General features: G+C 41.2%; 2 protein-coding genes across 3 annotated transcripts in view; both read left to right on the top strand.

Annotated features, from left to right (window-relative positions):
• The window catches only part of LOC112081138 (L-asparaginase 1), a 126,394-nt gene that overhangs the window by 25,246 nt on the left and 80,071 nt on the right, over nucleotides 1-21,077 (top strand). The gene's annotated exons all lie outside the window — the stretch shown is intronic.
• Nucleotides 1-21,077, top strand: part of LOC111969013 (60 kDa lysophospholipase) — a 63,451-nt gene that overhangs the window by 13,845 nt on the left and 28,529 nt on the right. Inside the window, exons 2-11 of the mRNA XM_070445168.1 lie at nucleotides 470-581; nucleotides 876-1,001; nucleotides 1,086-1,169; nucleotides 13,992-14,118; nucleotides 15,538-15,650; nucleotides 16,608-16,793; nucleotides 16,882-16,995; nucleotides 17,261-17,380; nucleotides 17,667-17,762; nucleotides 18,977-19,140. Of these exons, the coding sequence (XP_070301269.1) occupies nucleotides 470-581; nucleotides 876-1,001; nucleotides 1,086-1,169; nucleotides 13,992-14,118; nucleotides 15,538-15,650; nucleotides 16,608-16,793; nucleotides 16,882-16,995; nucleotides 17,261-17,380; nucleotides 17,667-17,762; nucleotides 18,977-19,140 (1,242 nt within the window). The remainder of the gene's footprint in view (nucleotides 1-469; nucleotides 582-875; nucleotides 1,002-1,085; nucleotides 1,170-13,991; nucleotides 14,119-15,537; nucleotides 15,651-16,607; nucleotides 16,794-16,881; nucleotides 16,996-17,260; nucleotides 17,381-17,666; nucleotides 17,763-18,976; nucleotides 19,141-21,077) is intronic.

Genomic DNA, 21,077 nt, shown 5'->3' with positions numbered 1-21,077 from the left:
GTAACTCCTCATACAGCATCATAGACTTCCCACGGAGTCGCCCCCTCCCTCATCATACGTCCATAATTCACACCCAGCGCTTAGGAACTGGTTTGGGCACCCTGCTGCTGAAACAGAAGGCCCAACCAAATAGACTTTGTCTCGCTTCATAAAGTAGGCTAGGCTTGTTTCACTCTCTTCCTTTATCTTCAGCCTTTTCCTCATGTAAACAGAACCGGCTCCATGTCTTAATGAGTTTGTAAAGTAAGCGGAACAACCAAGACAAAAAAGAGGGGTGTCTCTACACCCCTAAAGTGATTACCTTTTTTAAAAATGTATATATATATATATTTTTTTTTTTGTTGCTTAACCTGGATTGTTTGTGTGTCTATGTAAACTGTCTGCTCTGTTGATGCACAGAGCTTCTTTGGGTGTGTTTTCTGTTGATTTGGTTATTATAGGATGATTGACTCAACTTGTCTTTTCCCAGGCTGTGTAAACAAAATAAGAGGATAGTGTACACTGTTTTAGAGTACAGCCCCTTGCTGGACTCTTGCAATATGACCACAGATGACTGGGCTACAATTGGGAAGGACATTGAGGTACTTGGTGTGGTCATTTTATTTATCTTGCACTTCACCCTAACATTAACCATAACCCTGACTTTTACCATTTACATAAGCAGAGGCATTATAATGCAATAACACACCAATTTCACGTCATTCACTGAAGTAAAAATCCGTTGTCCCTTTCCTTTTATGAAAATGTAATGTACAGCTTTTGTATTAAATACAGTACTTATTTCAAGTAGCCTGTGGCAAGATGTAGGCTACACATTTTGACCTTGGAACCTTTGATTAAAGTCTGATCCTGTTCTCTTTGTGTCTTGGTTCCAGAAACACTATGAGAAGTATGACGGTTTTGTCATTCTCCACGGCACGGACACCATGGCCTACACAGCATCTGCTCTGTCCTTCATGTGTAAGCATCTGGGGAAGCCTGTCATCCTCACCGGCTCCCAGGTACACCTGCCATCCTTACAGCTAAACTGCTTCATATAGTTAAGATAACAGAAGGGTGAAATGTTGTTTTATGACCTCTTGCAGGTGCCGATCTATGAGATGAGGAACGATGGAAGAGACAACCTGTTGGGGGCGCTGCTGATCGCTGGTCAGTTTGTCATTCCTGAGGTGAGTAGAGGGAGGGACACCTCTTGGAGCAGCACTCACACACACCTGACTGCATGTCACCTGCACTTGTTTTTGAATGCAATGTAGTTGAATCATCTTGGCCAAACATCACCCTATTCCCAGTTGCACATTTTTAGATGAACAGCTATATCACATTTCTCTCTCAAATGAATGTGTGTTCATACTATTGTCCATGCTGTTGACATGTGTCTAGCTTTTTAGCCTGCTATGGTAATAAGGTGATATGACTGGCTATGTCCTCCCTGATTGATGAAGGTGTGAGGATGAACTTTGTTGGCAGACAATTAACCACACCTTCACACCCTGTTGTAAATTAAGAGGGAGAGAACTCTCCCACTGGCTCTCTAGTAGCAAGATTGGAATGTTTCTTTTTTTTAAATTTTTTTTATTGAATATCTGAAACATACAACTTACTTGCAGTGAAGCTGCTCAACAACTACAGTTGAAGTCAGAAGTTTACATACAGCTTAGCCAAATACATTTAAACTCTGTTTTTCACAAATCCTGACATTTAATCCTAGTAAAAATTCCCTGTCTTAGGTCAGTTAGGATCACCAATATATTTTAAGAATGTGAAATGTCAGAATAATAGTAGAGAGAATTATTTATTTCAGCTTTTATTTCTTTCATCACTTTCCCAGTGGGTCAGAAGTTTACATACACTCAATTAGTAATTGGTAGCATTGCCTTTAAATTGTTTAACTTGGGTCAAACGCTTTGGGTAGCCTTCCACAAGATTCCGACAATAAGTTGGGTGAATTTTGGCCCATTCCTCCTGTCAGAGCTGGTGTAACTGAGTCAGGTTTGTAGGCCTCCTTGCTCGCACACGCTTTTTCAGTTCTGCCCACAAATGTTCTATAGGATTGAGGTCAGGGCTTTGTGATGGCCACTCCAATACCTTGACTTTGTTGTCCTTAAGCTATTTTGCCACAACTTTGGAAGTATGCTTGGGGTCATTGTCCATTTGGAAGACCCATTTGCGACCATGCTTTAACTTCCTGACTGATGTCTTGAGATGTTGCTTCAATATAGCCATATGATTTTCCTTCCTCATGAAGCCATCTATTTTGTGAAGTGCACCAGTCCCTCATACAGCAAAGCACCCCCCACAACATGATGCTGCCACACCCGTGGTTCATGGTTGGATGGTGTTCTTCAGCTTGCCAGCATCCCCCTTTTTCCTCCAAACAAAATGTTCATTATGGCCAAACAGTTCTATTTTTGTTTCATCAGACCAGAGGACATTACTCTAAAAAGTATGATCTTTGTCCCCATGTGCAGTTGCAAACCGTAGTCTGGCTTTTTTATGGCTGTTTTTGAGCAGTGGTCATGTCGATATAGGACTCGTTTTACTGTGGATATAGATACTTTTGTACCTGTTTCCTCCAGCATCTTCACAAGTTCCTTTGCTGTTGTTCTGGGATTGATTTTCACTTTTCGCACCAAGTACGTTAATCTCTAGGAGACAGAACGCGTATCCTTCCTGAGCGGTATGGCGGCTGCGTGGTACCATTGTGTTTATACTTGTGTACAATTTTTTTTTGTACAGATGAATGTGGTACCTTCAGGCGTTTGGAAATTGTTCCCAAGGATGAACCAGACTTGTGGAGGTCTACAATTTTTTTTTTCTGAGGTCTTGGCTGATTTTATTTTGATTTTCCCATGATGTCAAGTAAAGAGGCACTGAGTTTGAAGGTAGGCCTTGAAATACATCCACAGGTACACATCCAATTGACTCAAATGATGTCAATTGGCCTATCAGAAGCTTCTAAAGCCATGACATAATTTTCCAAGCTGTTTAATGGCACAGTCAACTTAGTGTATGTAAACTTCTGACCCACTGGAATTGCGATACAGTGAAATAATCTGTCTGTAAACAATTGTTGGAAAAATGACTTGTCATGCACAAAGTAGATGTCCTAACCGACATGCCAAAAAACACAGACATTTGTGGAGTGGTTGAAAAACCGGTTTTAATGACTCCAACCTAACTGTATGTAAACTTCCGACTTCAACTGTACATCATACCAGTCATCCAACAGACTCCCATTCAGAGCGACACACAGAAGCATCCAGGGTCAATGCCCTGCTCAAGGTCACGTTGACACATCTCCCATCAGGCAAAAAAGCGTGAACCTGAACCCTCCAATACCCCCCCCCCCCCCCCCCCACAGTTCCCCAATAGCTGTACCTCAACCATTTGAGACCCCTCCCAAGAAAAAAGGAAAGAAATACAATTAATTCCATTCCCCACCCTGAAGAACCCCCCCCATTGCACCAACAACCAAGAGAATGAACTAAAGAGAAAAAAGAAAAAGACAGCAAACAACAATGCAAAAAAAATATTTTAAAAACACATTTAAAACCAAGTACAACTTAAATCACAACAGCAATGTCAACTGTATATGTTTGTGTGCATGTCTGGCACTATTACATGCATGTGTGTGCTCTTGTATGCGTTTATTTGAATGAGAGTGTATATGCATGTGTAGAAACACCTGCATGGCCTCAGGCAAACCGGCATTAGTTGTAAAAACACTGCCCCTTACTGTCATTCAAACATTCTTTTTATTATATTTAATTTAAAACTTATCTTAGAATGATGGTCAATCTCCCACACAGCAACTCCACTCCTACTTGTCTCCAATTCCACATCCCTTCCCTCAGCCCATCCCATCTATCTCTGCTGGCCACACACTGGGTTTTTACGCAACACATATCTTTCAACTATGCTGTGATGTTTAACGTACAATTTCTATCTAATCGAATATAATCCAAAGATTGCGTGTTGTAAGATAAATAGTTTTACTAAGGGTATTAGTAATTGACTGATCCGATCTTTCCAGAGCTCCTAACAGTACTATTTCTTCTAGGGTCAATTTTCGATCAATGCTATGCATTTTCAGCCATTCCTGAACCTGAGACCAGAAACAGGCTACCTGAGGGCAATACCAATATAAATGGTCTATTGATTCTGTATCCTCACAACAAAATCTGCAGAGCTTCGATGATTTTATACCCCAAATATTCAACATTTTGTTGGTGGCAAGAGTTCTATATAATCATTTTAGCTGAAAAGCATGAAGTCTTGAATCTTGCGTTCTATATATCAACTCGTACACCCTGTACCATGGAATCGGTCCATCAAAAATCTCTTCCTAACTATTTTGCAATCTGTATGGCACAGTTGTCAACATCCTGGTACTCAAATGAAGCTGGTATACTTTCCTGTTTGCTATTTTTATTCCTCCGCTTTGATCCTTTTATATTGGGCAGACAGACCAGTTCCCTGCCTCCTCCCGCTGCCACCTGCCTCCTCTATTTTTGGGGTAATGCTGTAATCAATTGGTTATACTCTTGGATTGAGCAGACCTTCCCGTACAATTCTGATAACTCCATGAATGACGTAACTCTACCATTCCAATTTACAATATAATTTAAGAACAAAATACCATTTTCAAACATTTTTCCCATAAATACAGGTATCTTATCAACTAGCAAATTTGAGTTCAGCCATAATTTCTTTTGTAATATTTGTTCTATCTTTTCAGGGGATGAAATTGAAATTGTAGCCAGCTCTGCAATGCTTGTTTGAAAAAGAGAGACTTTGGAAAAAAAGTATCATTTTCAATTAATCGCAATTTTTAATCAATGGATGAGCTTTTCTTAGTAATCTACTTGAGAACCATTTAGGGTTGAAGTAAAACTTTTGAATAAGTGAAGCTTTTAGAGAGGTTTAGTGCTTTTATATTTAATCAACCCATCCTATTCATTATATAGATAGGCACGTTTTATTTTGTCTGGTTTAGCTTCCCAGATAAAGCGAAATATTTTTTGCTCATATGATTTGAAAAAAGAAATCAGGAGTAGACAATGCCATAAGTAATTGAGTAAACTGACATATGACTAAGGAGTTAATCAGGTACATTTTTCCGTAAATAGATAGGTAGTTTTCTATTGAAATTCATTGAGAGCTTATTTATGTATTTTGTGATATGAATACCAAGTATGTCTACTTCACCATCAGCCCATTTTATAGGTAAACTGAAGGGTAATGTAAAAGTTGAATTTAAAGATCCAATATGTAATATTGTACACTTATCATAATTAGGTTTTAGTCCAGAGAGTACAGAAAAGTTACCTAGATCTTCAATGAGACATTGCAGGGATCTAGCTTGCAGACTTAATATAAAACTTGAGTCATCGGCATACATGGGCACTTTTGTTTTTTTAAGCCTTGGATTTCTAATCCTCTGTTATTGGATCTGATTTTAATAGCTAGCATTTTTATGGCCATAACGAATATATATGGTGACAGCGGACACCCTTGTTTAACTCCTCTTGACAATTCAAAACTCTCTGAGAAATAGCCGTTATGTACTATTTTACACCTAGGATTTGCTATACATTATTTTTGACCCATTTTATAAGAGAATTACCAAAATTGAAATAATCCAGGCATTTATAAATAAAATCCAGTCTTACTTTATCAAATACCTTTTCAAATCCGCTATAAATACCAGGCCTGGCTTCTTAGATTTTTCATGATCTATTATTTCTAGTCGTTGTCGTATATTATCGTCCATGTAAAAAACCTGTCTGATCAGGATGAACAATACCTGGTGCAATATCTGAGTGCTATGCATTTTGCTAGTATTTTTGCATCACAACATTGAAGTGTAAGGGTCCTCGAGCTTTTTAGACTGGGTCTTTATATTTGCCATCTGGGTCTTGTTTTAATAATAGGGAAATCAGACCTACCTCCTGAGTACCTGACAGACTACCATTCCTATAGGAGGAGTAAAAACAATCTAACAATGGAGATTTTAGTATATCAAAAAGGCTTGATATACCTTTTCCAGTATGCCATCAAGCCCTGGGTTTTTTCCAGACTGAAAGGATTTAATAGCCTCAAAGTTCTTCCTCTGTAATTTGGCCTTCGCACTGATCTTTCTGTTAATTTTCATTTTTTAAATATTATTTGGAAAGAATTCCTTACCGTAATCTTCATTCAGTGGGAGAGGATGAGACGGAAAAGAGAACATCTGCCTAAAAAAATTAGCTTCCTCTTTTTAAAATATAGTTCGGAGAATCATGGATGACTCTGTCTTCAGTAACGAGTTTCTGCAAAAAAAAATTGTTAGCGTTCCTGTATTGGAATTTCAGCGTGAATTTTGTGCATTTTTCTCCAAATTCCATACAGTTTGCATTATTTTTGTAATAGATTACACTAGATCGTACTTGAATAAGTTCATCAAGTTCTCTTTGTTTTGTATCTCTGTAGTATCGTTTTTATTGCTATCTACCTGTACTGTTAGTTCATGGATTTCCCTTGTTAGTCTTGTCTCTTTAGGCAGAAAGTGCTTTTATTGATGAATATTGAATGACCTTTTGAAGGTACACTTTAAAGGTATCTCAAACAATAAGGGGATTTGCTGAACCTATATTGTACTCGAAAAATTCAGTTATAAATTATTTTGTTCAAAATAGGTTGTCCTCCAGTAAACTTTGTTTAAATTTCCAATAGCACCATCCTCGTGTAAAATCTTTAAGAGTTAGTGGGGAGAACAAGTATTTGATACACTGCCGATTTTGCAGGTTTTCCTACTTACAAAGCATGTAGAGGTCTGTACTTTTTATCATAGGTACACCTCAACTGTGAGCGACGGAATAAAAATCCAGAAAATCACATTGTATGATTTTTAAGTAATTAATTTGCATTTTATTGCATGACATAAGTATTTGATACATCGGTAAAGCAGAACTTAATATTTGGTACAGAAACCTTTGTTTGCAATTACAGAGATCATACGTTTACTGTAGTTCTTGACCAGGTTTGCACACACTMCAGCAGGGATTTTGGCCCACTCCTCCATACAGACCTTCTCCAGATCCTTCAGGTTTCGGGGCTGTCGCTGGGCAATACGGGCTTTCAGCTCCCTCCAGAGATTTTCTATTGGGTGCAGGTCTGGAGACTGGCTAGGCCACTRCAGGACCTTGAGATGCTTCTTACGGAGGCACTCCTTAGTTGCCCTGGCTGTGTGTTTCGGGTCGTTGTCATGCTGGAAGACCCAGCCACGACCCATCTTCAATGCTCTTACTGAGGGAAGGAGGTTGTTGGCCAAGATCTCGCGATACATGGCCCCATCCATCCTCCCRTCAATACGGTGCAGTCGTCCTGTCCCCTTTGCAGAAAAGCATCCCCAAAGAATGATGTTTCCACCTCCATGCTTCACGGTTGGGATGGTGTTCTTGGGGTTGTACTCATCCTTCTTCCTCCAAACACGGCGAGTGGAGTTTAGACCACTTGTCTCATCAGACCACATGACCTCCTCCCATTCCTCCTCTGGATCATCCAGATGGTCATTGGCAAACTTCAGATGGGCCTGGACATGCGCTGGCTTGAGCAGGGGGACCTTGTGTGCGCTGCAGGATTTTAATCCATGGCGGCGTAGTGTGTTACTAATGCTTTTCTTTGAGACTGTGGTCCCAGCTCTCTTCAGGTCATTGACCAGGTCCTGACGTGTAGTTCTGGGCTGATCCCTCACCTTTCACATGATCATTGATGCCTCACGAGGTGAGATCTTGCATGGAGCCCCAGACCGAGGGTGATTGACCGTCATCTTGAACTTCTTCCATTTTCTAATAATTGCCCCAACAGTTGTTGCCTTCTCACCAAGCTGCTTGCCTATTGTCCTGTAGCCCATCCCAACCTTGTGCAGGTCTACAATTTTATCCCTGATGTCCTTACACAGCTCTCTGGTCTTGGCCATTGTGGAGAGGTTGGAGTCTGTTTGAGTGTGTGGACAGGTGTCTTTTATACAGGTAACGAGTTCAAACCGGTGCAGTTAAAACAGGTAATGAGTGGAGAACAGGAGGGCTTCTTAAAGAAAAACTAACAGGTCTGTGAGAGCCGGAATTCTTACTGGTTGGTAGGTGATCAAATACTTATGTCATGCAATAAAATGCAAATTAATTACTTAAAAATCATACAATGTGATTTTCTGGATTTTCTGGATTTTTGTAAAAACAAAATTGCTGGTTATCAAATACTTGTTCTCCCCACTGTATGTGAATGCCAAATAGATGATGATCCGATCGCATTCTGTCCCCTATTGAAACTTTTTAACCTTTGATGAAAGAGACAAAGTAGTCAAGATGACTTAGCTTGATTAAGTCTCCATGTATATCTCACTAGGTCGGGGTTTTTTAGTCTCCAAATATCCACTATTTCTAATCTGTTCATAATATTGGTGATATCCTTTAGGGCACGGTGATGATAATTTGTGATTACCTTTACGGTCCATTGAGGTACTTATCACTGTTATAGTCTCCTACCATAATGATTAGATCATTTGTTGCCTGTAAGTTCAATAAATTGGTATAAATGTTTTCGAAGAAGTATGGATCATCTTGATTTGGACCATAGAGATGAATGAGCCAAATCTCTTTTTCGTCCACTTTCATATTCAAAAGGATCCACCTTCCTTGCGAATCATTCCTGATTATTTGCACATTCAGATCTAAATTTTTGTTAATTAATATCATCACACCTTTTGAGTTCCTTTGTCCACGACAGAAAATTATTTCACCACCCCATTCCTTTTTACACACAACTTCATCTAAGGATGTAGAGTGAGTTTCCTGTAAACAGTATGTTATATTCCTTTTCTTTTAGCCATGTAAAGACTGATCTTTTTTTTAAATCTGCTAAACCATTACAATTATAACTGGCTATACTTATTTCACCCTTTATCATAACTAGATACTATTCTCAGTCTAAATTGACCATAATTAGTTCTTGTAAAGTTACTGCCATCAGAGGTAATATGACAGTCAAAACTAGAGCTTTCAAACGTCAGATATTTAAGAAGTAGGTTCTAGCAATTTTTGTTTTATTCCCTTGCCTGTGAGCCAATGCCACAGATGTTAGAAAATTTAGAGAAGATATTATGTGTGTAGTAAATCTGAGTAGGTTGATGTGTATGATATTGGATGTGTACACACTCACTATATCAATGTCTGTGTAAGACTGATGTCCGAATAAAAAAATAACTCCGCCAATTTGCATGGTTGAGTGTCTGTGTGTAACATGTAGTGCGTATAGCATTAACTTCTTGACGCTTGGAGGCAGAATTTTTATGTTTGGGAACGTTATTTTTCCCAATGTAAACGGCCTATTTCTCAGGCCCACATGCTAGAATATGCATAATATTGACAGATTAGGATAGAAAATACTCTAAAGTTTCCAAAACTGTCAAAATATTGTCTGAGTATAACAGAACTGATTTTGCAGGCGAAAACCTGAGGAAATCCAACCCGGAAGTGCCTTTTATTTTGAAAAATCCCTGTTCCATTGCCTGCCTTTCTTCCATTTTAAAGGGATATCAACCAGATTCCACAGGGTGTGAACAGTCTTTAGACATAGTTTCAAGCTTTTATTCTGAAAAATGAGCGAGATTTATCAAAACGCGTCAGTGGATAGCCAGATGTCCTTCGATTAGTTCATGCGCGTGAAAGTTATAGCTCTACATTTTCTTTCTCTTTTATTGAATAGTTTACCGTCCGGTTGAAATGTTATCGATTATGTATGTTAAAAACAACCTGAGGATTGATTTATAAAAAAACGTTTGACATGTTTCTACGAACCTTACGGATACTATTTGGAATCTTCGTCTGCCATTCATGACCACTGGAGCCTGTGGATTTCTGAACATAACACGCCAAACAAATGGTGGTTTTTGGTTATAAAAATATTCTTTATCGAACAAAAGGAACATTTATTGTGTAACTGGGAGTCTCGTGAGTGCAAACATTCGAAGATCATCAAAGGTAAGCGATTCATTTTATTGCTTTTCTGACTTTCGTGACCAATCTACATTGCTGCTAGGTGTTTAATGTTTTGTCTAGTGATCGAGAAACTCACAAACGCTTGGATTGCTTTCGCTGTAAAGCAAATTTTCAAAATCTGACACGACAGGTGGATTAACAACAAGCTGTGTTTTGGTATATTGCACTTGTGACTTCATGACTATAAATATTTTTAGTAATTATTTTTGAATTTGGCGCTCTGCAATTCAGCGGTTGTTGATAAATGATCCTGCTAAAGGGATCCGTGCGCCAAGAGGTTAATATTCATGATGATAATTGTAGTCCATATCGTATCACCGTCATAGTTGCATCATAATTAACTTTAACATCATTGAAAAACACATTCCAGCATTTCCATAGCAATTGCCGTTTCACATGATCATGAAAGAGACCTTGCATTACTCTAGAGACGGCTTCACTACAGTACAAATGTATTCCATACAATATGTTATTATGCCCCTATTCTGATATCTTCCCCTTGCTTGTTGTAAACATATATAAACTTGTAGACAAACAATAAACACAAGATCAGGTGTAAGCGAGCATGTAATTGAGTACGTGTGTTCAAATCCACTTCATAATGTTCAGATATTTTTTAAGTTCCCATACTTTATGAAAAAAATTATCTGAAGTCCCTGTAGAATTTAGTACAGCCGTGGTGTTATGGAGCTGTCTCGAAATAGCTGTCCATCTATAAAGAGTTTGACCACAATGAGAAAGGCACGCTTACCCTTCTCCCTTTGTACCGGATTCAGTCTCTTACGATGTTTGTATATCTCCCTTGGAAATTGGTCATTGAGACAATTTGGTCCCTTTAAGCTCCCTTCCTCTACTTTTGATCAGCTCCTTTTGTTGGTAGTGATACATTTTGCTATGATCGGTCGGGACCGAAGGTCTTGTCGCTCCAAGTCTGTGCACTCGTTGGAAAGCCACCTTGTTTACAGTCTATAGGAAGTTTTTCAAGGCGGATTGCATGAATTCTCTGATCGCTCCCTCTGGGTTATTGGATGTGTCCTCAGGAATCCCAGAAAAAATAGATTTTCCCGCATGCTACGACTTTGTATGTCTAGTAGCGACTCCATCACCCTTTTTTCCCTGAGTAGACAATCCATGTTGGAATTGTGGATTTTTACCTTGGCTGTGAGTGCCTTGTTTTCTCCTTGGAGCATGAGAATTTCAAACTCCCCCAACCCTGTTACCACCTCACAACTTTTCCAGTGTTGCATGGATTCCAGCCAGAGAACTAGCCTCTACTTCAACGGTAAGTAAATCGTCCGTGTCTGTAGATTAATCAGTTTTTCTTTTTTTCAGGTTAAAGTTATTTTGTGAGGTAGTCGGATCTTTCCATGATGGAGTATGTTGTTCCTCCATAGCGTAAAGCTGTTGGTTCTCTTTGATTTCCCTCAGGATCTCCTTAGCTGCAACCAGTTGTTTTACGAGAAGATAACAATGAGTCTTTCCCACGACGACGACAGGTGTCTGTAGTACAGCCAGCTAGCACTCGTGGAATCCACACAAAAAAATGAAACACAAACTTGCAGTCCCAGCCATAAAGGCTAACCACATTGTGGAGTCCTTAGCAACTAAACTTTAGTTCTGATTTAAAATCGATTGTAATGAAACAATTTTAATATAAACAACAAACCGAGTGTAGACAGTATAATGTTCTGTTGTGCGCTCTGGTGTATCTGTTTCCATCCAATATGATGCTAATACAATATGAAGAACGAGGAAACTATGTTAAGATAGCAATGTGATTTTGGTTTCCTAATGAGGTAATGGTTTTTCATGTCCCTGGCACATTAACTAAGCCATGCCCCTAATGAGGTCAGAAGAGTGTCAGTGTGATGGAACTGCCTTTCCGACCAGAGTGCTTAAAAGGACTCGCTAAGAATTAACATGCCAGACAGACAGCGTGAGCTGAATGGTTGAAACTCTAAGACTCAACACAAGGTGAGAAGATAACCTCAACTACCAGACCAGCAGACGTGAAGCTGTGGCCACACGTTGAAATGCTTAGAAACCCTCAACATGAGGTGAAGAAGATGGACTGGACCAGAACATTTGACAGTCTGCTCATGTAAAGGGATCTAGAATTTGACTATCTACCGAGAAAGGAAGGAGAAGATCCCATCTCGACAATCATTGGTGCATCTGATGAAACATCCACTCCATGCCAGAACAACTAAGGACATTGTGACCACTGGAGGACAACCAGAGCCTTACACCCATCGAGCCACTTCCCATAGAAGAATTGATTGGTTTCAGAGAGACGAAGGACAGAGACATCTACACGTAAATACATTGCATTCCTTACCCAAACAAGCGGTGGTTTGTGAGCAAAGAATTATTATTACTTTTGAGGGTAGTTTCCAAATGTACAATAAGTTTGACTCTTATCTACCCCTCCCTCTCCATATTTGTAACAAGCTGTCATATCTTGTTAGTCCACTAGGGACTTTTGTCTCATGTAAGTGTGTATTCTGTGTTATTAGTAAGTAAATAATTAAAATTGGTTGTGTAGAACTGAATAATAAGAAACGGCTGGTGTTTTTGCGGATTCAAGAGGTCTGCGACATTCCGAATGAGACTGATATGAGGTAATGATTAGTAAGTGACTGTTATCGATAAAACCTATATTTATATTTCTTTGGAGTTTAATTCGGGAGATGGTAACTCGTTAAACAACTTCTTCCGTGGTGCCCCAAATTCCTAATGAGTTAATTGTTACATGATTCATTTAATCATGTAACAATTAAACATAGTTAGTTGATTCGATAAATAACAGTCATCACATTAATGTAAGTCACGTAATGACGCTGGTTAAAGAATGATTTTTAAGCCTTGAGACATGGATTATGTATGTGTGCCATTGAGGGTGAATGGGCAGAACAAAATATTTAAGTACCTTTGAACGAGGTATGGTAGTAGGTGCCAGCCGCACCAGTTTGTGTGAAGAACTGCTACGCTGATGTATTTTTCAAGCTCAACAGTTTCCCATGTGTATCAAGAATGGTCCACCACCTAAAGGACATCCAGCCAACATGACATAACTGTCGGAAGTATTGGCGTCAACATGGGCCAGCATCCCTGTGGAATCTTGTTGTGTACACTCAGTGTATAAACTATAACAGTAGTACAGGGGTAGACAACCCTGTTCCTGGAGTGCCGCAGGTCAAATCAAAAACATGAAGTGCCTGCGGCATTCCCAGACCAGGGTTAGAGGGGACGAGAAGCTGAATGGCAGGACAATGGTCCTCAGGTTCTTGTCAAGGTATCTCTGCGTTAAAATTGACTTTGATAAAATGCTATTGTATCTGGTGTCTGTAGCTGCCCATACCATAACCCCACCTTTACAATGGGGCACTCTGTTCACAACGTTGACATCAGCAAACTGCTCGCTAACACAACGCCATACACGTGGTCTGCGGTTTTCGGAGGCCAGTTGGACATACTGCCAAATTTTCTAAAATGACATTGGAGGCGCCTTATGGTACAGAAATGAACATTCAATTATCTGGCCACAGCTGTGTAGGACATTCCTGCAGTCAGCATGCCAATTGCACACTCCCTCAACTTGAGACATCTGTGGCATTGTGTTGTAACAAAACCGCACATTTTAATGGCCTTGTGTCCCCAGCACAAGGTGCACCTGTGTAATGATCATGCTGTTTAATCAGCTTCTTGATATGCCACATGTCAAGGGGATGGAATATCTTGTAAAAGGAGGAATGCTCACTAACAGAGATATAAACAAATTTGTGCCCAAAATTTGAGAGAAATAAGCTTTGTGCATATGTAGAATGTATTTTCTTTCAGCTCATGAAACATTGGACCAACACTTTATATGTTGCATTTTATATTTTGGTTCAGTGTATATGCTTAATGATGTCTTAGTAGGTTTCATTCATTCTCCATCTACGTCTCTAGGTTTGTTTGTATTTCCACCACAAGCTGTACCGGGGGAACCGTGTAACCAAGGTGGATTCTGGGAGTTTCAATGCCTTCAATTCTCCTAACCTGGCTCCTCTGGCCAATGCTGAAGTGGATATTAAAAGTAATCAAGTGGTGTAATATTTGTTCTGTCCTGTTATGTGTTTATATCTATACTACCGTTCAAAAGTTTGGGGTCACTTAAAAATGTCCTTGTTTTTGAAAGAAAAGCACATTTTTGTGTTTAAAATAACATCAAATTGATCAGAAATGCAGTGTAGACATTGTTAATGTTGTAAATGACTATTGTAGCTGGAAATGGCATATTTTTTAAATGGAATATCTACATAGGAGTACAGAGGCCCATTATCAGCAACCATCACTCCTGTGTTCGAGCCCAGGTATGGGCGAGGAGAGGGACAGAAGCTACACTGTTACATTAGCACAGCTGAAAACTGTTGTCTTGATTAAAGAAGCAATAAAACTGGCCTTCTTTAGACTAGTTGAGTATCTTGAGCATCAGTTTTTTGGGGGTTCGATTACAGGCAAAAATGGCCATATACAATGACCTTTCTTCTGAAACTCGTCAGTCTATTCTTTTTTTAAATGTATTATTATAATTTTTTATTTGACCCCTTTTTTCTCCCCAATTTCGTGGTATCCAATTGGTAGTAGTTATAGTCTTGTCTCATCGCTGCAACTCCAGTACAGACTCGGGAGAGGCGAAGGTCGAGAGCCATGCGTCCTCCGAAACACAACCCAACCAAGCCGCACTGCTTCTTGACACAATGCACATCCAACCCGGAAGCCAGACGCACCAATGTGTCGGAGGAAACACCGTACACCTGGCGACCTGGTCACCGCCACAGGAGTCGCTAGTGCACGATGAGACAAGGATATCCCTGCCGGCCAAACCCTCCCTAACCCAGACGACGCTGGGCCAATTGTGTGCCGCTCCATGGGCCTCCCGGTCGCGGCCGGCTGCAACAGAGCCTGGACTCAAACCCAGAATCACTGCGCCACCCGGGAGGCCCCCTCGACAGTCTATTCTTGTTCTGAGAAATGAAGGCTATTCCATGCGAGAAATTACCAAGAAACTGAAGATCTCGTACAACGCTGTGTACTACTCCCTTCACAGAGCAGCAGAAACTGGATCTATCCAAAATAGAAAGAGGAGTGGGAGGCCCTGGTGCACAACTGACCAAGAGCACAAGTACATTGGAGTGTCTAGTTCGAGAAACAGACGCCTCACAAGTCCTCAACTGGCAGCTTCATTAATTAGTACCCGCAAAACGTCAGTCTCAACGTCAACTGTGAAGAGGCGACTCCGGGATGCTGGCCTTCAAAAAATCATTAACAATGTCTACACTATATTTCGAATCAATCGGATGTTATTGTAATGGACAAAAAATATGCTTTTCTTTCAAAAACAAGGACATTTCTAAGTGACCCCAAACTTTTGAACGGTAGTGTATATCAAGTCAAATCTTTGACATGGCCTAGGATGGATCTTTTCACTAAACTTTTTCCATTTCCCCTGCAGTTAACTGGGACACGGTGTGGCGAGCGAACACAACCGCGCAGTTCAGAGTGAGCACTCTGATGAACCGTAACGTGGGTCTGCTGAGACTCTTCCCAGGCATCACTGCTGTGACTGTAAGAGGCTTCCCAGGGTGGGGGTGAGAAGGGGTGGATAGTGGCTCTGCCCTGATTCTGTTGCCTATTCAACCACATCATTAAATCACAACTCTCTTCCTACTTCTGCTATACGGCAATAGGGAAAGTAATACCCTATTGTAGAAAGACTAAATCAGAACAGCCATTTGGGGCCATATTTATCTAAAAGTCTTCATTGTAGCTCTGTTGTGGTGAATCCTCTCATGCAGGTCCTACTGTGTTTTCTGACGAACCAGCATCGTGTGGGCGTTCCAAGTGGTCTGCATACAGCCGGGAGCTGCTTTGGGGCTGCCAGCGGCGTTTAGTCCAATGAAAAAGGAGACAGGGTTATGGGGCATGTCCAATTACCCGCTAAAGACGAGGGGCTTGGCACAGACACTTAAACACTTAGATACGCCTTCCTCGCTACAGATTGAGGGGAGGATGGTTTTACTGTCTCAATGTTTACTGTCTCATTGTTTTATTTATTTATATGTTTTTATCTGCTTCTTTGATTATGCATCAGTGTCTCCTCTGCCTTCCATGGTCTCTGCCAGCATGGGGTTTATTTGGGATTCTGTTCACATTTTTGGCAAGCTAGGCGCTTGATCCAAAATCCAATGGAAGATAACTTGCTATGATTCCCTCCACAAGTTAGGTCTAAGGTCCGCTGCCAAGTGAAATGACGCTGTCAACCATTAACCTTGAAGTTAATGGTTCCCCCTGCCTGGCCATTTGAGCCATCTCCTCTCCAGATGCCAGAGCTGGTATTTTGAAGAGATCTCCTGGAGCCAGTGAATCACCAGATATAATGGTCTGAAGGAGGGGGGAGGAGGGTAGGTCTGGGCAGGTTGTTGTACCCGATCCTAGCTCCGTACACTCCTTTGTCCACAAGCCAGACTGAGATGGTCGCTCATCTTGCTGGCTGTATCTCTCTCTGTGTGTGTGTGCGCGCAGGTGAAGTCCTTCCTGCAGGCGCCCATGGAGGGCATTGTCCTGGAGACGTATGGTAGTGGAAACGCCCCTGACAACCGTGCTGACCTGCTTGAGGAGTTCCGGAATGCCACAGAGAGGGGCGTGATCATGGTCAACTGCACCCAGTGTCTGAGGGGTTCTGTCACCACATCGTACGCCACCGGAAAGGTACCCCAGAACACTGTGTCCAGTGGGAGTGGGAGAGTGCACATGATGTGGATGGATGTGTGTTAACATGTCTTCCTGATCCCCTCAGGCCTTGAGTGACACAGGACTGGTGGCAGGCTGTGACATGACTCCTGAGGCTGCCCTGTGCAAGCTGTCCTACGTGCTGGCCAGGACGGACCTCAGCAAAGAGGCCAAAATAAAGGTAGGAGTCCCATTCAAAACACACTCATTACCTCACTACACTTTGTATAGAAAATCTTTTGAAGCGAATGTCAACATTAGCCTGAACTTTAGAGTGACATCTGTGTTAGTCCTATTTTAAGAAGAAAATAATGGCAATAGATGGCAGAGATGATTCACATGCGGATAAAGGTCAGTGACATGATGGTGTATTCCTTGATCATGCTTGTCTGTGTTGACTGTTTGTGTGTTATCTGTCCTTTGTTGTCTCTGTTGTACCTGTACAGATGCTGAGTCAGAACCTGCGGGGAGAGATGATCGCTGACCTGCAGGGGGCCAAGCTCACTCTGAGCGACAGTCGCTTCATCCAGGTCATCGCCAAGTCCCTGAGCATCAGCTGTAAGGAGGTGAGGCCACCGCACAGCCAGCCACATCACACACACTGTCACCACCATTGAGTCTGCTGGTTTACTTTCCACCTAACATGTTTTCATCGGGCTCTGGCTTATCTGATAGGACAGATACGTTTTTTTGGAGAGAAAAAACTATCCCTGGGCATTCCAATGTGTTAAATTCAACTTGATAGTGTATTTTTATAGGCGTCACTTACAACACATTACATAAAGCATTCCTCTACTGATTGTGTCTTTGTATTGACATGACAGCTGATGGTTTTTCTGCTGATGTTTCCAGGAACTAGAAGCCGTCCGGGATGCTCTGACCCCCATCTTAGCTTGTGCCGCTTCTAAGATAGGAGACTTGGAGGCCTTGGATGCCATAAAGGAGATGGTGAGGAACATTTACGTAAATACAACATGTCTGTTAGTATGTGAGGTCAGTTGTTGCAGTGATTCTTTTTACTATCAGGAGGGGGAGAAGAAAACACCTGTTCTAACGACATGATTACAGGACTGTAGGACAGAGTTCAAACCATATGTTTGTGTGTTCTAAGACACGTTTCCATACTGATACCACAGACTTTGCACTGTACCATGAACGTCACATATGTTATGATGACCTGACTGGTTCTGCTACATTCACTGGCTCAATGCAGAATGCAGATAGATGCCTAGTAGCCCAAATTACTCTCAAAATCCAATGTTAAATACCAGTTCTATCTATTCCTGTTCCACTCTGAAGACTGTGTTCACCTAGCCTGCTTGGTGAAAAGAATACAGCACATTTGATTTTCTTTTACGAGACCCCTTATGTTGAAGGTCAATTTACCCAGTAGNGACTGTGTTCACCTAGCCTGCTTGGTGAAAAGAATACAGCACATTTGATTTTCTTTTACGAGACCCCTTATGTTGAAGGTCAATTTACCCAGTAGGGAGTTTAACAACACTGAAATACTATTTAACTTAATTTTTTCACAATGATCTCTTATCTAGTCCTCTAGGTAGGGTTAATTTACTTGTAGGATAGTGATCTGAAGTTTGGCTAAAAATGAGCTTAACATTTCATTTCATTTATGACTTTGGTATAAGTATCAAACATTTGGCTCTACATTTTGAATAGTTTGGTATATAAACATAGCAAATACAGCATATTAAAGAGGACATCCTCAACTACTGAAAATTCATGTTTGGAGTTTAAAATCATGTATTTATGTACTTACTGTATGTAGTGTATTGGGTCAAATTGACCCAGAACATCATCAGTGAACAGGGTGAAAGAGAAATGTGTGTGCTTGTATTACTCTCTCAGTCCCACGCTACAGTTGGTTGAACCTATTTTATAGGTGATATATTTAAGCAATAAGGCCCAAGGGGGTGTGGTATATTGCCAATATACCACGGCTAAGGGCTGTTCTTAAGCGCAACTCAACGTGGAGTGCTTGGACACAGCCCTTAGCCGTAGTATATTGGCAATATATCACAAACCAACCGAGGTGCCTTATTGCTATTATAAACTGGTTACCAACTTAATTAGAGCAGTAAAAATGTATTTATTATTTAACCTTTATTTAACTATACAGTATGAGATGTGTTTCTTGTCATCAGGGCAGTAACCTAAGTCTGGGGGATTATGATGGACGTACCCCTCTGCACATCGCTTCCTGTGAGGGCCACCTKAAAGTGGTGCAGTATCTACTGAGCCAGGGCGCCACTGTCTACGCCAAAGATCGCTATGGGGACACACCCCTGCGCAATGCTGTGCGCTTCAGGTAGGTATGACACCACCCTGTCTGAACTTCTGTCTCCAACAATTCGTATTGGGAACCTACACCGCTCGGCAGACTGTGGCTTTCAGTAGGATCGAAGACTTAACATTGGCAACGTGTAGCTTAGATTTTGGTGGCTGAGGTTTGCATTAAGATTTAGAGGGATAATGGGTAGTGTTAGAGATATGGTATGTATGTTTATACTAAAAAGACTTGCCTCTACAAGATTGATGTTCACACCAATCCCTTATTATTCAACCTTCCCTAGGATGACCCATTTCTCAAACTCATTTGCTTCTATCTGCCCAGGAGGGGTGTGGCATCACACAGTAATGATATTGTTACCCTTCTATGAGCGTATATTATAAACTACAACGCGAAAGGTACAGTTTATTTCACTTTTAATCATGTCAGCCACATGTAACAGCAGTTTACAGCACTTTTTTTGTTTCTTTTCTTCCTCTCCCCAATTCACTTAAACTATATTTCTTTATTTCCCATGGGCTTCACCAGAGTACCCCCTAGTGGCTGGAATACAACTGTATTAAGCCCCTTACAAAATGTCCAGTCTACCATTATGGCAAAGACGCAACCCCCACTAAACATTATTACACTGTGATTAGTAAAGGTAAACGAGAAAAATATATACACATCTGAACATCTCTAGTTGGTATCCTGATAAGAGCTTGGCAGCCCTAAAGTGTTATAGGTTAATGTCTCTGGCCTCCTCTGCCGGGCTGAACGCGCGGGGAAAGGTCATGGGTGACCCCAATGAATCCGTGCCCACTTCATCATGAGATGTCAGTCTTACATGTAGGTTGTGCTGTTTCCAATGATCCTGTTGGCACACTTTGGAACAATAGGCAGCTTTATGACACAATGAACACAACTTAAACTCTGAGGTTCTCGCTACACCTTTGCACTGCAGCCACTGCAACACTGGAAGACTAGATGTATCGGGGTCACTCCCCGTTCCATGGTTGTGACCCCCAGGCGTTTCCCGATGGCTGTGCCTGCCCCTGATCCTACATCCTACTGCCCAATGGCTATCACTGCCACATTTGTAGCAATGATGGCAAGTCTGTTGACCAGTCTCATAACAACTTTAGCATTTTCTTCTTTCTCCCTGTTGGTTGGACTTGGTTTTCTGTTGGAGCGACTCCTAACTGAACTGTCACCCTGACCCTGCACTGACTGTACTAATGAGGCTATCTGACAGGTCACTTCTTGGAATGCTTCATTGCTCTCATCAATTTTACTCAGGAGAGGATGTATTTCTTTGTTTTTGGCTGTGGTCTGTGAGGGCTCTGACTGTGCACATTTCTCTCCCCTACCCCGTTATCTTCACTCCTGTACTGCGTTCACTCGTGTGGGTGTGTGAACTTACGTGAAATCCTGCCTTGTGCAAGCGTTTTCTGTCGCTTCAGCCCTGGGCAATTAGCATTTTCTCAAACAACAGTTCATCACTGGTGTTAATATTCTGGAGATGCACTCTCATTCTCTCCCTGACATTATCATTTGTTAATCCTGTAACAATGGCCTGCATGCATTGCTCTTGACTAACTCTGTTCCATATTTGCAGCCTGATTGGGCACGAGCTGAGGCTGATAACATTTTCTTTCTCAGGTCAAAGACTCGGACTAGGAAGTCCAAGGGCAGACTCTCCCGCTCTTGTGTTGCTTTAGTCAACTTGTGATACAGTTCAGTAGCATCCTTCTCTGCATAATGTGTCCTCAAGATTTGCCTTAGTGTGTAGAGTGTCATGTCTGTTTTCCCTCCAGATAACTCCTCATCTTAAGCCCTGGGCTCACAGTCTCTGTTACTGTAGTAGCGGTATTAATATAGAAAAGTAATAGAAGATTTGTTCGGCGCCAGGCAGGTATTAACCCTGCCGAAAGAAAGAATAGTAAGAACAGCCGAGAGTACCACTACCAGACCCC

The sequence above is a fragment of the Salvelinus sp. IW2-2015 genome, linkage group LG9, assembly GCF_002910315.2.
Source record: "Salvelinus sp. IW2-2015 linkage group LG9, ASM291031v2, whole genome shotgun sequence".
In the NCBI taxonomy this organism is placed as follows: domain Eukaryota; kingdom Metazoa; phylum Chordata; class Actinopteri; order Salmoniformes; family Salmonidae; genus Salvelinus; species Salvelinus sp. IW2-2015.
This window is presented reverse-complemented; position numbering and strand designations above follow the sequence as displayed.